Here is a 15,024-nt window from a genome sequence, read left to right on the forward strand (position 1 = left end):
GCCTCTCAGCATATCTGCCATCGTCTCACTCCGATGAACAATACAGGCACTTATTGTTCGAATGTGTGCAACTATCTGTTCACCCACAGCACCCAGCAGTGGAACAGTACCCTCAGCAAGATGTGCACTATCCCATCATACCCAAAACATGACTGAACAGTTAGGAGAAAATTGCACAGCCTTGAGATTGGTAGCTGAATCCCCTGAATCATCCAACTGAAGTGCTACTGATGTCTTGTGGACTTCCCTACAAAATATGTGGAGGAATATTCACTGGAAATGTATTCAAGCCATCCTCAATTCTATGCTACAGGTTTAGAGGTCTAGACTGCAGTGTGCTGCATCTTCACACCCTACTGAGTTGTTGAAGTCAAAGAACAAGTACACCTCTGGATTCATCATCATCATCATCTGAGTATAGTCAAGTACTTAATACATGGTTTAAAAGTTCATTTCAGTGACACGTATACTCCTCAGTATTGCAGTTCTTACAAATTCAGTGTAATAACTTTTGAAACTACTCATAAGGAGCAGCCCGAAACTGAACTCCCTTGGTCATGCAAACAAAACTATGTGAATAAATTTAACACACCAATATTGGACTATCAAACAATTGAAAATCTGGGATGAAATAAAAAATGAATTTTGATAAACTGCTGCTTACCACATAAAGAAGGCACTGACTAGAGAACAAACAGATTTAAAAGTAAATCTTTTTAGCTATTGGACAAAGCACTTCTTCAGATGAAGAAACAACACACGCACGCACATGCACACACACACATCCATTGTTGTCATTAACTGCTGTTGCCGGTGCACCCCTCCCCTCCCACAGTTTTCACAAATGAAGTGATGAGTAGACTATCTCAAAATGTGCTGAAGTGTCTCACTGAGGTCTTAGGAGGCCGAAATTACCCTCTCCACCTTATCCAGAAACAGCTCCCACACATCTTGTCTTCCCAGTAACCCACCATCCCCCGCATACCCACTGACTGGCCACAAAGAAGTGCCCCTTCTATGACTCAGCATCACCCAGGACTGGAACAACTGAAACACACTTTCTGTCGCGTTTCAACAGCCTCTCGTCATGCCAAGAAATGAGAAGTATTCTCCCCACCATCCTTCCCACAGTGATATTATTCTACCCTCCCAACTTGCGCAGTATCCTTGCCTGTCCCTATTCCACCCTGCTCCCAATCCCTTGCCCCATGTCTCATATCCCTATAAGAGACCCAGGTTCAAGAACTGACACATACCCATCCTCCCACTGCCATCTATTCTACTGCTGTCACAGTCATTTCCCACACCATAGAAGGCAGGCCACCTGTGAAAGAACCCATGTGGTCTAGTAACTTAGCAGCACCCACTCTGTGGCTTTCTATGTGAGCACAAACACTAACGAGGTGTTTGTCCAAATGAATGGTCACCACCAAACTGCGACCAAAAGACATCTAGAACAGCCATTTGCTGAGTATGCTGTGCAGCATGGTATGTTTTGACTTAATAACTGCTTCACAACCATCGCCATTTGGATTCTTCGTGCCCAGGAACAGCTTTTCTGAATTGTGTAGCTGGGAACTCTTCCTCTCACATATTCTTTGTTCCTTTAAGCCCCTCTGTTCATATAACAACCTTCACTAGCCCCTGTGCTCCACACTAAATACTTGCACACTCCCAAAGGCAACACTACAGCTTCTCCCTCTCCCTCCACCATCCCACGAGTCTTCTGTATCCTCACTACCCATCCCAGCCAAGATCACTACTCATCCCATTGAGGCAATAATGCTCGGAGAGGACATGTGTGTGTGTGTGTGTGTGTGTGTGTGTGTGTGTGTCACGGTTTACTTTATCTTATACAAGGGACTACCACCAATAGCTCAGTGTGTGGAGTTACATCTCGACTGGCCACTATTCCCACTAATAAATGGAACTCAATGAAGGTGATGCCATACTGTGTGGACTTGGAAGCATCTGACTCACTCTTACTTGCAAGTGTGAATCAGGCACTCTCTTTGAACACTGACTAATGGAAGCTAATCATTGGGACGTATGTGAACAGGAAGGGCAGTACCACAAATATGACTCCTTAAACATGATGTTCATGTATACTGCATTCAATATTAACAAAACAACAGAAAAATAATACTGACTACTGAAATCTGGAGGAAACAGCTTTCTAGTGTTCAATATCAAGCTAAAATTAAAAGTTACAAAAATGTAATCAATGAAGTCGCTATAAGGTCGTGACGAGCAAGAGAGAGGAATGCAAGCAATAAGGAGCAACAGAGGAACACAATGCCACATTACCTACTCTGTATGTCATATAAATTCAAATATGTCCTCTGTGAGGTGTCTGGACGCTGTGTGTTAACTGCTCCAGGACACTAACAAAAGTGAGACTGATTGACCCTTTTGGGTCCTATTTAAAAACTTAGTCCCAGAAAGGAACCAACAGATTGTCTGTGTAGGTAATAATTTCTATTGCCATTATAAAAAGCTGTCCCTGCAAAAAGCTATGTTTGTCTCACCCCTGATTTCTGAGGGAACTCTCCATATCTGTTAGGACGTCATTATCTCACTGTTCCCAACAGCTGACTTTATGTCGCAATTCTGTGTGTTACAACCAGCAACTCCCACCCAAGAATGTATCCCTAAGCTCTTGCTTTTCTGCACAATGTTTTGATGATCGACCAACCTGTCTTCTTCATGTGCTGCAAGCTGTATTATTATGCACAATTAATCAACTGTACCAAGAAAACCCAAGAGATCACATCTAACATAACATTTCAATGTCACTGCTATGCAAACAGACCTCATTTCTGAGACTTGTTATTCACTGATCACCAAAAACATTACGACCACTGCCCAATGTGACATTGGATGCTACCTGGTGGCATTGCAGGTATGTGACACAGTAACAAAAGGATGTAAGTGGAGCAGACATGGATGGGGGATTACCCTAGCGAAGACGTGGGCTGCAAATGGGAACATACATTGAGATAAGTGACTTTGACAAAGGGCAGATTATTATTATGCAAAGTCTGTGAACAAGTATCTCATAAATGACAAAGCTGGTTGAATGTTCACGTGCTACTGTTGTGAGCATCAATGGATAGAGGTAGAAGAACAGTGAAACTACCACTAGGTTGTAAATGGTTGGATGTCCACGGCTCTTCACAGAATGTGGAGTTCAGAGGCTTGTTTGCTCCGTAAAGTAGGATAGGTGGTGGTCTATGGCATGCCCGCCAAAAGAACACAATCCTGGCGCATGCACAAATGTTTTGGAGTACACCATTCGCCATACATTGTTGGACATGGAGCTCCGCAGCGGACCACCCCCTACATTTTCACATGTTGACCCTTAACAACATTGCCAATTGGGCTTGAAATGGGCATGGGACCATCGGGATTCAAATGTCGATCAATGGAAATGTGTTGGCTCTTTGGGTAAATCTCACACGATTGTATCCACAAACACCGTCATCGAGCTCAACAGCCACTTGAAACATGCAGCACATCATAGACGCAGACTGGTGGGAGCACTATTATGCTATGGGAGGCATTATCCTGCACTTGCGTGGGACATGTGATAGTAACTGTGAACCACCTGCATCCCTTCATGTTTGATGTCTTCCCTGACGATGATGCCATCTTTCAGCAGCATAACTGTCCATGTCCCGGATCCAGAACAATGCTGCAGTCATTTGAGGAGCATTATAGTGAGTTCACATTGATGTCTTGGTAAACAAACCCTATGGAACCCATCTGGGTCGCTATCAGGTGCCATCACCGCGTACACAAATCAGCAGCCCATTATTTAAGCGAATTACGTGATCTGGGCATAGATATCTAATGCCACATACCTCCAGAAACGTTCCTACAAACTGTGGGATCCTGATACATAATTGATAACTGCTGCTTTTCTGGTGACAATGTTCAGTATTTACAAAGATACAATTTTGTGAGGGCTGTCTAAAAAGTATATCACCTTATTCTTGATTCTTGAAACCAACAATGGTATCGGGGTGCATGCACTCTCTCTGTTTGTAGGTATACATGGTGAACATGCCAGATATTTGTCACAACTGTGGAAACAACCAATCACTGGCTAGCCATTGACAAGTGAACACATGTAAGTGGTAGTCATCAGATTTTGTGCTGTGGGCAAAATGATAAAAAAAGTGGAATGTTATTGCATCAAATTTTGTTTCAAACTCGGCGATTCTCAAGTTGAAACAATCCGGAAGATTCAGCAAGTCTTTGGGGTCGAAGCAATGGGTACCACACAGATAAAGGAGTGGCACAACTGCTTCAAGGTTGGCTTGCTCACCAGTGAAGAGAAATACATTCGGGTAGGCCCTCATCTTTCACATATCAAGTGGTAATTGATCACGGAAGGACCACAGTGATGTAGGATAGACAAGTCACAACCACAGAACTTGCAGACAATGATAAAATTAGTACTGCATCCATTGATTGCATTTTAACGGAACAACTGGACCTGATGAGGACCTCAGCAAAACTTGTGCCGAAATTGCCAACAACTGAGCAGATGCACATGACATACTGGGTACTATGAACAGTAAACCCCAAATTTCTTTACACAGTGATCACTGCCGATGAGTCTTGGGCTTATGGGTATGATCCAGGCTCAAAGTTCCAGTCATCACAATGGAAGCAGCCATCATACCCTAGACCCAAATAAAAATGAAGCTGGCCCGCAGCAATGTGAAAGCATGACTCCAATGGCGTGATCCATCATGCTTATGCCTCAGATGGTACTAACGTCAGTAAGGAGTACAACCAAGAGCTCCTGTATTGCCTTCATAAAGCAGATCCATACAGTCGGACTTGGGGGCAGTGGGCAGCTGGCACCTCCACCAAGACAACACACCTGTTCATTGTTCTCAATTAATTCAGACTCCTTTGGCCAAAGGGCATGGCTGCTGTTTGTTAGCCTCCCCATTCCCCTGACCTAGCATTGAATGACTTCTGGCTTTCCCCTAAACTGAAAAAGATCAGATTTCAGAACACGAAAGACATGCAAAATTCTACGGTACTGATGTGCACCATACCAAATGAGGTTTTTCATCTATGCTTCCAGCAGTGGCAACAGCATTGGGAGAGGTGTGTAGAAGCTGAAGGGGACTACTCTGAAGCTGACTAGTATCAAACAATTGCATCTGAATGAAGACTGATTTCATAAACAGAAGTAGGATACTTTTTGAACAGCCCTTGTATTTGTGGACTCTGTCTGTAATGTGTTTTCAGCGTGCATATGTGGACAAAAATAAATTCCCAGATTTCTGGGTTAAAAATACACTTTTTCCTGGGTGAAAATACACTATACTCTAGGTAAAACGGTATTTCTTCTGTGTTAAGTGACAATATACTTTCCCTCAGAGCTGTGAAACTTATTAATCCTTTGAATGGTGAAAGCTGTATTCACCGACATAGAGCTTCCCGCCACTTTAGGAAATGAAATACAGCAAAAAACAATGTTTTGGAAGGATGTGCAGCAACATGTACAACCCGTATTTATGAAAGTATAGAAAAGAATTCCACCAAATACAGTATGGTAGCTTTTGATGTACTGAAATTAAGATTCTGCTGTGCAATGTGCTTCTGTCAACAAATCATAGCAAGTCACGTAATCTCGCCACTCAGTAACAGTAGATATTCAGAGCGTAGGACACATGATGATGTCGGCCAATAGCAACATCACATCAAGTATCACTAACACACAAATAGAAAAAGTTAATGTTTAAATAAATATTTGTACAGTATAGCTACAAGATAAGCTAAGCTTTCACATACAATATTGGTCACAAAATTTTTTTTCTCTGGACGCCGCACAAAATCTTAAAACACGAACGCCGATTGCCTCGTTATTAATTAAAATAATGGGCGGATTCTGTGGGAGACTCCATTAAACCTTAAGCCCATCACATGAAACACACTCGGTTAAAATAGATCTTATTGACAGCTGCATCCCACATCTGACATACTGGGCACTCCTCCCGACATAACAGGAAGCCATGTGTCAATGGGCAACGTCCCACTCTACGCCATGTAAGGGCTACTTCTTCAGAACATTGTGGGTGGAAAGAGGTAAACCACAGTCACACTGAAGTTTTTATGGAACATAGGTTATTATTCCTCACTTCCAGCCACTGAGGCTCCCACCAACACATAGTTTTTTTGGTCAGAAATGAAGTAACTGCCTGCAGGGGGACTGAATATCAAGCAGGAGGAGGAAGGCAGCAAGCCTCCTTGGCACCTGCATCAGCAAGTTCATTTCCCTGAATCCCTATGTACCCTGGAACCCAGCAGAAAATTATTTCCTTGTCTTGCCTTTCAAGAGAAGGAGAGTGTCCTGCATTTGTTGCAACAACCGATCTGCTGGGTACATCTGTCCAGTAGCGAGAAGGGCATTTTAGAATCTGAGCAGATGAGGAAATTCTTGTCATGACATCGTCTCATCTGCTCCACTGCCCTCAGGAAAACAAACAACTCCACATAATACACTGAAAACTGCTCTGGGAGCCCTATACTGAGGACAATGTTGGGGAACATGACAGAACAACCGAGAAAATATCTCTGCTTAGAATCATCTGTGTAAAAAGTATTAAAATCTGTGTGGCTATGTAAAATCTCGTTAAATTCAATTTTAAAAATATAGTCTTGAGTACAATGCTTCCTGTAAGCAGTCAGTTCTAAAAGCAACATGGGCCGGGGGGGATTCCCTACTCCACCCTTGGCTTTAGACATGATTGCTCCCCCCCCCCCCCCCCCCCCCCCAAAAAAACACACACACACACCTGTAATAACTCAAAGCTCTCCCTTGCAGAGATCACAAATCTTGCGGCCAATGATTGAACAGCCATTTGAGTGGCAGATGTACAACATATCTGGATGCTGGCAACGTAGGGATGGACACTGTTGTATACACTTAGCATATAATGAGAAGAAGACATCAAATAGACAGTGGAGGCTAACAAAAGGGTCGTGGTGAACCACAGCCAGCATTTTGAGGTATGAAGGCCTTGCTGACCCATATTCAAGCCAGGGTTGCACAAAGGCCTTATGAAGTATGAGGAAATGTGCCCTGTCGGTTCCCCAAGACCTATGACTGACAAATGTTTAAGGCCTGGAGACATCTCAGTTTCAGTTTTTTAAGATGTGGCAGCCATGTTAACTTCCTCGAAAAGTAAGAATGGTGTCCCCCAGTTTTAAAATGTGCAAGTTCAATTAACAGCAGGAACAATTAAAATCAACAAAAACTGTTTCCCTCAAAAAGAATTTAAAACTTGTGGTATAAGACTGCCCCCTCCAACCACCCGATGATTAACTGCAATTGCCGAGTAGCCATTGCAAGGCTGGAGGATGCACATAAGATGGAGAAGTTGCCCACAAACAAGGAACATAGTACAGGATGTCGCACTGTGGACGTAATACTGTTTACAGCAATGGCGAATGCTGTGATGCTTAAAACACTCCCTTGAGGGACACCATTCTCCTGCTTAAAATGGTCAAACAAGGCATTCCCAACCTTGTGTCTAAAATATCTGTCTAAGAGAAAGACCCATATGAAGGCGGGGAGACATTCACAGAATCCCAGCTGATAGAGCTGCGACAAAATATTATGCCTCTAAGTAGTAATGTAGGCCTTTTCTAAACCAAACAAAATGCTAATAAGGTGTTGCTTATGAAGGAAAGCTTGTTGAATTGCTGCTTTGAGCAGGGTAAGGTTATCGAGTGTGGAGTGATACCTCCTGAACCCACACTGGGAGAAGTGGGTCGGGACCTGGTTTCGAGAATCCACACTAGGCACCAACTGACCACATGCTCCAGCTTCTTTCCTATGCAGCTTGTCACACTAATTTATGATAACTACCGTGTGTGTCCGATCCTTCCCTGGTTTTAAAATTGGAATTAAAATAGGTGCTTTCTACGAGTTGGGAAAATCTCCCATCATCCAAATTTCATTAGAGCTGAAGGAGGACCTCCTTGAACTGTTGGTCCAACAGTTTCAACATGCTGTAGGTTATCAGGTAATTTCCAGTGGTTATATCACAAGCTACTGACAATGCACAATCTAGCTCTCACAGAGAGAAAGGCTCGTTGTATTCCTCCATGCTGGTGGAACAGAAATCAAAAGCAGCTCGTCCTGTGTCTCCTGATATCAGTGGAGAGTAGGCTCCTGGATAGACTTGGCCATAAGGTACTTATATGATTCAGTCATTGTCTGAGCTATGTCTCTCAGCGATGTTACGAGAGAACGTTGTACTCGTACAGCTGCTATTGGTAGTCGAGAGCTGTATCTTGAGATCCTCCTGATAGCTTCCCATACTTTACTTGTGGATGTGGACCTGTTGATGGAGTTCAGGAACTATTGACCTCTGCTTACTCTCCTGAACTATTCATCTCACCTTTGCACATGCCATTCGAAAGTTTGCAAGGTTTTCATCTGTAGGGCATGACACTCTGCACATAGCCACTCTTCTGTGCCTGATTGCAGAACAACAGTCATCATTCCACGAAGGGACAAGTCGCCTCCTAGGTGTTCCCATTGACTTTGGGACAGTTGCATTAGTGGCATGGATCACAGCTGTAATATGATCCACTCAGTTCTGTATGCCATCACACTGCTCAAAAAAGTTAACAGCCTGTAAAGCATCCAGTAAGCCTTTTTGAACAACCATCTCCGTGGCTTTCTTTTAGGATTTGCTACATTAGGCAGATGGATCCAGATAGGGTAGTTGCTACCACGATGGTCATCATCCACTCCCCACTCTGCAGTGTCTGCAACAGCAGGCGAGCACAAGCAGAGGTCTATGGATGTAGACAAACCTGCAGTGGTGCAAAAATTGTTTAGCTTGACTCATGACCTCAAGAGTCTGACCCTTGGGACAAGTGGTGTCAGAACCCCATAGTGCAATGTGTGCATTCAAGTATCCTAAAAGGAGAAATGGAGGGGGTAGTTCACCAAGAAGATGAGTGAGGAGCCCACTGTCAAGATGCTCATGGGGTGGTAGGTACACAGAGCATACCGTGATGCCAACATGGGCCACTATCCGAATAGCAACCATACGTAGTATTGTGGTTAAGAGACAATTGAAGTGTGAGAAGTGTCTTTGACGAACACTGAAACCCCACCTTCCACCCAGTTACCTTAAGGTTGTCTTTTCTGTAGTGATAACCTCCCAGTACAGGTGTAACCGTCTCTTTAAAATTCTCTTGAAGACAGAGGCAAAGGGGTCTGCCCTGCACAAGGAGTCTCAGTTCCTCCAGACCAGCCCTGTATCCCTTAACATATTCACATTCCACTGCAGTATGGGAGTAATTTCATCAGTGTGGTGATTTACCTGTCCTTGCACCGGGGTGGGAAGCACTTGTAGAGCGAGGTGGGGTTGAGGGGCTGCCTGGGTCTGATGTCCTCATCTTCAGTCAGACATACCAGGACAGCTTTCCATCCAAATGTTGATGCTGAGATCCTTTCCCTGCTCTCTTTCCCAGCAAGGATGAAGGGGAAATTGGGGAGGGGGGGTGATAGCCATTTTTCTTTTGGGGGGGGGGGGGGGCGTGACAGCCATTTATCTTTGAAGAAAGTGGACGTTGAGAAGCACTCTACTTTCAGGATGCTCACTGCAAAACCATTACTGATCTCTTCCTTCATAGCTGTCTTGATCGCTATGTCTTTAACTTTGCTTTGGCACATACTGTTGCTGGTGGTGGATAATGGTATGTTGGATGTTGTCTGTGTCAATCTTAGGAACAGCTTTCTGCGCCACAAAAGCATAAGTGGCAAAGAGAGGGTTTCATTGCCTTATATTCCTCTTTGGCTTCTGCTTGGTCACTTTTATTTCCTGAACTGTGCATTTGTCAAAAAAAAAAAAAAACGGGGCAGTCTCAGCTCCAGACTGTGTGGCTCCCAGAGCACTTAATGCAGTGTAAGGCCAAAACGCTGGCATTTGAAACAGCACATAGGGTTAGGTAAATAAGGGCTAACCCTAAGTTGGAGGAAACCTGCCATGGTGTGTTCAGGTAGCAACGGCGAGCTGAAGATCATAATGAAGGTGGTAGTCTTGTCAATTTATCTATTATTCTTAGGTGTCCTTTGCTACACATTCACAATCCCCTACAATGCTGATTCTTGTTTGAGTTTGGCAACATTCATGTCCATAATAACATGGCAGGTTTGTTTTGTTTTGTTTTAGGGTGCAAACACGACTAGGGTCATATGCACCCATGTCAGAAATGTAGAGCACAACGACAAAGAGAGGAGGTAAAACTGTCTACACGTTAATCCCAATCGACGGAAGAGAAGACAACTAAAGACAGGGACTCGAGAAACGTCAATAAAATACACCATAGAGAAATGGAGGTTCCGAATTAAAGATTAGATATATGGCTATGACAGATAAAAAGTTCGCTAAAACAGCCAATGGCAAACACAAATGAGAACATATGCGATTCAAAAGAGGGCATTCCATCAGGAAATGACGGACCCTCACAGGTTCAGGGTAATGAGTACAAAGTGGTGGGGGAGCACCACTTAACAAATGTTGATGGCTAAAAAGACAATGCCTGATATGCAACCTAGCTAAAATCATCTCCTCACAGCAAGAGGGCCAAGAGGTAGTCATCCAAGCTGCAGGGAGAAGCTTAATAACCCAGAGCTTGTTCCCAATAAGGGAGGACCAGTGGTGATGTCAAAGTGACACCACATGCTGACAGATGGCAACACAGAGATCATTGGAGGGAATGTAAGAACTAGTGGGCTGGGGTATGAGGACTGCAGCTTTGACAGCAGTCTCATTTCCTGTCAGACCCATGTGACTGGGGACCCACAAAAACAACACAGTGGTTCCATCAAGAGTGAGTGACAGCTTTCCTGGAACCTTTGCACTAAGGGGTGGATGGTTACGGAGCACAGAATCTTTGAAGAGCACCGAGAGAGTCAGAACAGATGACACAATTGAAAAATCTCTGTTGCCGTATGTACCATGTGGCGTGATACAGGGCTAAGAGCTCTGCCGTAAATACTGAACAATGTTCTGGAAGCCGATACCGAAAAATACCAGTGCCAATGACAAAGGCTCACCCAACACCATGGTCAGACCAAGAACCATCACTGTACATGAAAGTACTATCACGAAGTTGCGTGCAAAAGTCGTGAAACTGAAGGTGATAGAGCGAGGCTGGAACAGGGTCCTTAGAAAGCGAATGAAGGACAAGGTGAACAAGGGCCGCCGCACAAAGTCAAGGTGGTGCAGGGTTCACACTCATTGGGAAAATGACAGTGTGAAGTTAAGCTGCTGAAGGCGAACTCCAAAAGGTAACAGAAAAGAGGGATGTGCCCCATCAAAGGAATCAGCACAGGATGGGTGGCCAAGCTTGGTAGAGAAAGTCACGGTGGTATGACAGTGGTAGTTCGGCAGCTTTGGCATACAGACTCTCAACTAGGCTAGTGCAAAAGGCGCCATTGGCCAATCCGATGCTACGATGGTCGATAGTATTGAGACAGCGTAAGAAGAGCGGATGTGCAGATGCATAAAAAAAACATCCATAGTCATGTTTCGAATGGGCAAGGGACTGGTACAAACGGAGGAGGGTGGGAGGGTGGTCCGATCTGCTCCCCAGGAAGTAATACTGAGGACATGTAGGACACTGAAGGATCGCATACAGCAGGCAAGACACGTGGGAGGACCATTGAGCATGAGCCCCAGGAATTTCGTAGTTTCAATGAATGGAAGAGCAACAGGCCCCAGATGTAAAGAGGTGGAAGAAACCAACTGTGCCACCAGAAATCCATACAAACAGTTTTACCAATGGAAAAACGAGAGCCATTGTTGATGGTCCGTGAGTTAAGATGATCAAGGCATCGCTGAAGACACCGCTCAATGTCACCCATGGAAGCGATCTGACAGGCAACCTGCAACTGGGAGACAATTTTAACTGTTTAGCATTATGGATGATACTATTTATAGCACAATTTAACGAATTTAATTAAGTCGAAACAAGGCATATAGAGCAGATAACATTCCCTCAGAATTATTGAGCTTCTTAGGAAAACATTGCTCAAATATCAAACTTCAAGAACAAGGTAATGTTTACAGTTAAAAAAAAAAAGTGTGTTGGCAGGTATACGTATTACTGGACCATCAGTTGTAGTAAGTAATGATTGTAAACTACATACATGAATTATTTATTTAAACTGCAAATACTGGCATATGCCAACCTTGGGGAAGATCAATCTGAGTTTTGGAGAAATGTAGAGACTTGCGAAGCATTACTCACACTATGATTTACCTTGGAAGGTAAACAAAATAAAGAAACTTAAAATCTATAGCTTTTGTAGATTCGGAGAAGGCTTTTAAAAATGTTAACTAGAACATACTCTTTGAAGAATGTGTGTGTGTGTGTGTGTGTGTGTGTGTGTGTGTGTGTGTGTGTGTGTGTGTGTGTGTGTGTGTGCGCGCGCACGCCTTTTGTCTAATTCATATGAAGGCCTCTCTGGCCGAAACCTTACTTGTTTGACTGCATTTCTGTAGTGCCTATCTGCGACTCAACATCTTCACTACCTGGTGAATAATGATCTATCCTTTTCATAAAGTGTCATTATTCCATCCTGGATTTTCCTGCGAGCTAAAGGTTTTTTTACAATGTGTGCAGAAACCTGGTTGCTACTCCAAGAGTGAAAGGATATCAAAGGGAGGCATTGGTTGATAAAGAAGTGAGACAGGGTTGTAGTGTAGCCCTTCAGCAAACTGAAATGCACCAAGAAGAAATCTTGAAAGGGAGTTAAAAGTTCAGGATGAAGAAATAAAAATTTGGTGGTTTGCCAATGACATTGTAATTATGTCAGAGATAGCAAAGGACTTGGAAGATCAATAGAGAAATGAAAAGAGATTGTAAGATGGATAAGAACAGCTTTCTATTAATGTGAAATGTCGGTGGTACATAGTTCTCACAAGAAGAGACTATAAGCTTTTGAAACTGGATGCTACAGAAGAATGTTGAAGATCAGATGGATCAGTCGAATAACTCGTGTGCAGGTAATGAATGGAATTGGGGAGAGAGAAAAAAAAAGTATGGTATGACTTGACTAAAATAAGGAATTGGTAGATAGGGCATGTCCAGAGGCATCAAACTACGACAAACCTGAATCAAATTCAAGTAAATTTTAGTAGTTACTCAGAGATCAAGTGGCTTGCACAAGACAGACCAGCATCGAGAGATTGCCCAAACTACAATAACTATTGAAGAAAATCCGAAGCAGGAACTTCATATATATTCCTTTTTGAAAGAGCTGTTTGAATGCATGTTAGCAATGACATATTAAACAAATAAAGTCAAGGTAATGTTATAATAAAGACTGTTGTGTATGTTCACTTTCCTCAATCAAATCACAAAACAGAATCGAGTGCAACCACCGGGGTAACTGAAGTGGACTCTTGGTCCTGCAGAAAAAAACTGTCAAAATCATACGTCTCTATTTAACATAAGGGTTCTTACCAAACTTTCCTACCAAAACTAGAGCTATGGTAGTAATTAGCACACATTGTCACAGAATAATACTTTTTGTCTGAATACTGCAGCAAGCAAACACACACACACACACACACACACACACACACACACACACACACACACACACACACACAATTTTCAATCTGCAGAGTGCATAGAATGAGTGCCCCCCCCCTCCCCCCCTAGAAAACATAATTTAATTAATAAAAGGCCACTCTATATATTCTTTAAATCCATTACCTTTTCTGATTTTAACAAGCACTCCATTTTCAAGTGGATTTGAATATGGCCTAGATGGGAAGGGTGAAAGCAGTATTAACTCACAAAAACATTCCAACAACTGGAGCAGCCCATCATTGAATATACATTTGCGAAACAACAGCACACACTAAGCAAGGAGAAGCTAATAATGTTATCATTATTCTGGAGCTCTACTGGCTTTCTCAAAGCAAGTTTCCACCAGTGTACTTACTGTATAAGAGCCTGCAGTTAATATTTCCAATTGAAAAAGTAGACATCTATAAGATATTGCCTCTGGTTGTGAACTAGAAACATTATTACTTTCTTGTGGATAATGAATAATTTTTGAATAAGTTAAAAGTTCCCTAAAGATACTATCCTACAGGACACAAAGAACTGCGTAATTTATAATACAACAAATATTATAAGGACATGGCAACAAATGTATTACCAAAATATTGCACAGAAAGTTCTACATCCTGCAGGATCCCTCACCAATTTGAACTGGTACTACATCTAATCTAACAATGCCACAGGACATGCTTACCATCTTTATATCGAATATTCGATTCTGATGCCTGTGCGCGTGCCAACTTTTCTTCAATGCGTATGAATGCGTTAAGCTCTTCAATGCGTCGTGATCTTGCCAAGCACTCCTCACACAAACTGCTCGGCAACAATAAACCATCACGTAAAAACTGAGAGACCTGTGGATAAATATTGGTGCAATCGCTATTTTTTTGAAAAAAATAAATAAGTGTAAGGTTATGTTGCATTTTCCAACTGCATTTAAAACTTACCTGACGAATTGACAGAGAGAGCATTATTGGTAAATCTAAAGATACTAGAAGAACAAAATCAACTACGCCCCTGACACGACGGTAAGTCTCAAGCCAGTCATAACATTTCAGAATAACTGTTTACACTTTCTCATGAATCTCAAATGCCCGCCATTAGATACCGTGCGAGTTTATGATCTAAGAATGTCTCGATTCACCTTTAGAAGGCTATTGCTGGACGTTGCTTGAGCGGAGTTTCCCCCGCCTAATTGAGGACTGCAAAATCTACGCAACTTCCCATTGTAGTTACATACAAAGTGTATTTTCTAATTTTTTGGCTGGGGGATATTTCCCGGGAAATAAAATGAGTAGAAAACATTTCACTGCACAGTCTATCATGGTCTAACACAACAGTGGCAACACACTGTATCGTTTTTGTTACTCCCAGCGCTAGCAGCAACCCAAGCAG

The 15,024-nt window shown here is 42.9% G+C and overlaps 1 protein-coding gene across 1 annotated transcript in view; it reads right to left on the reverse strand.

Annotated features, from left to right (window-relative positions):
- LOC124612348 (glutamyl-tRNA(Gln) amidotransferase subunit A, mitochondrial) overlaps positions 1-14,777 on the reverse strand; it is a 153,400-nt gene extending 138,623 nt beyond the window's left edge. Inside the window, exons 1-2 of the mRNA XM_047140501.1 lie at positions 14,577-14,777; positions 14,324-14,483 (exon numbers count right to left, since the gene is read on the reverse strand). Coding sequence (XP_046996457.1) covers positions 14,324-14,483; positions 14,577-14,600 — 184 coding nt within the window. The 5' untranslated portion in view covers positions 14,601-14,777. The remainder of the gene's footprint in view (positions 1-14,323; positions 14,484-14,576) is intronic.
- Positions 14,778-15,024: the final 247 nt, after the last annotated feature.

Source organism: Schistocerca americana, chromosome 4 (genome assembly GCF_021461395.2).
Source record: "Schistocerca americana isolate TAMUIC-IGC-003095 chromosome 4, iqSchAmer2.1, whole genome shotgun sequence".
Taxonomy (NCBI): domain Eukaryota; kingdom Metazoa; phylum Arthropoda; class Insecta; order Orthoptera; family Acrididae; genus Schistocerca; species Schistocerca americana.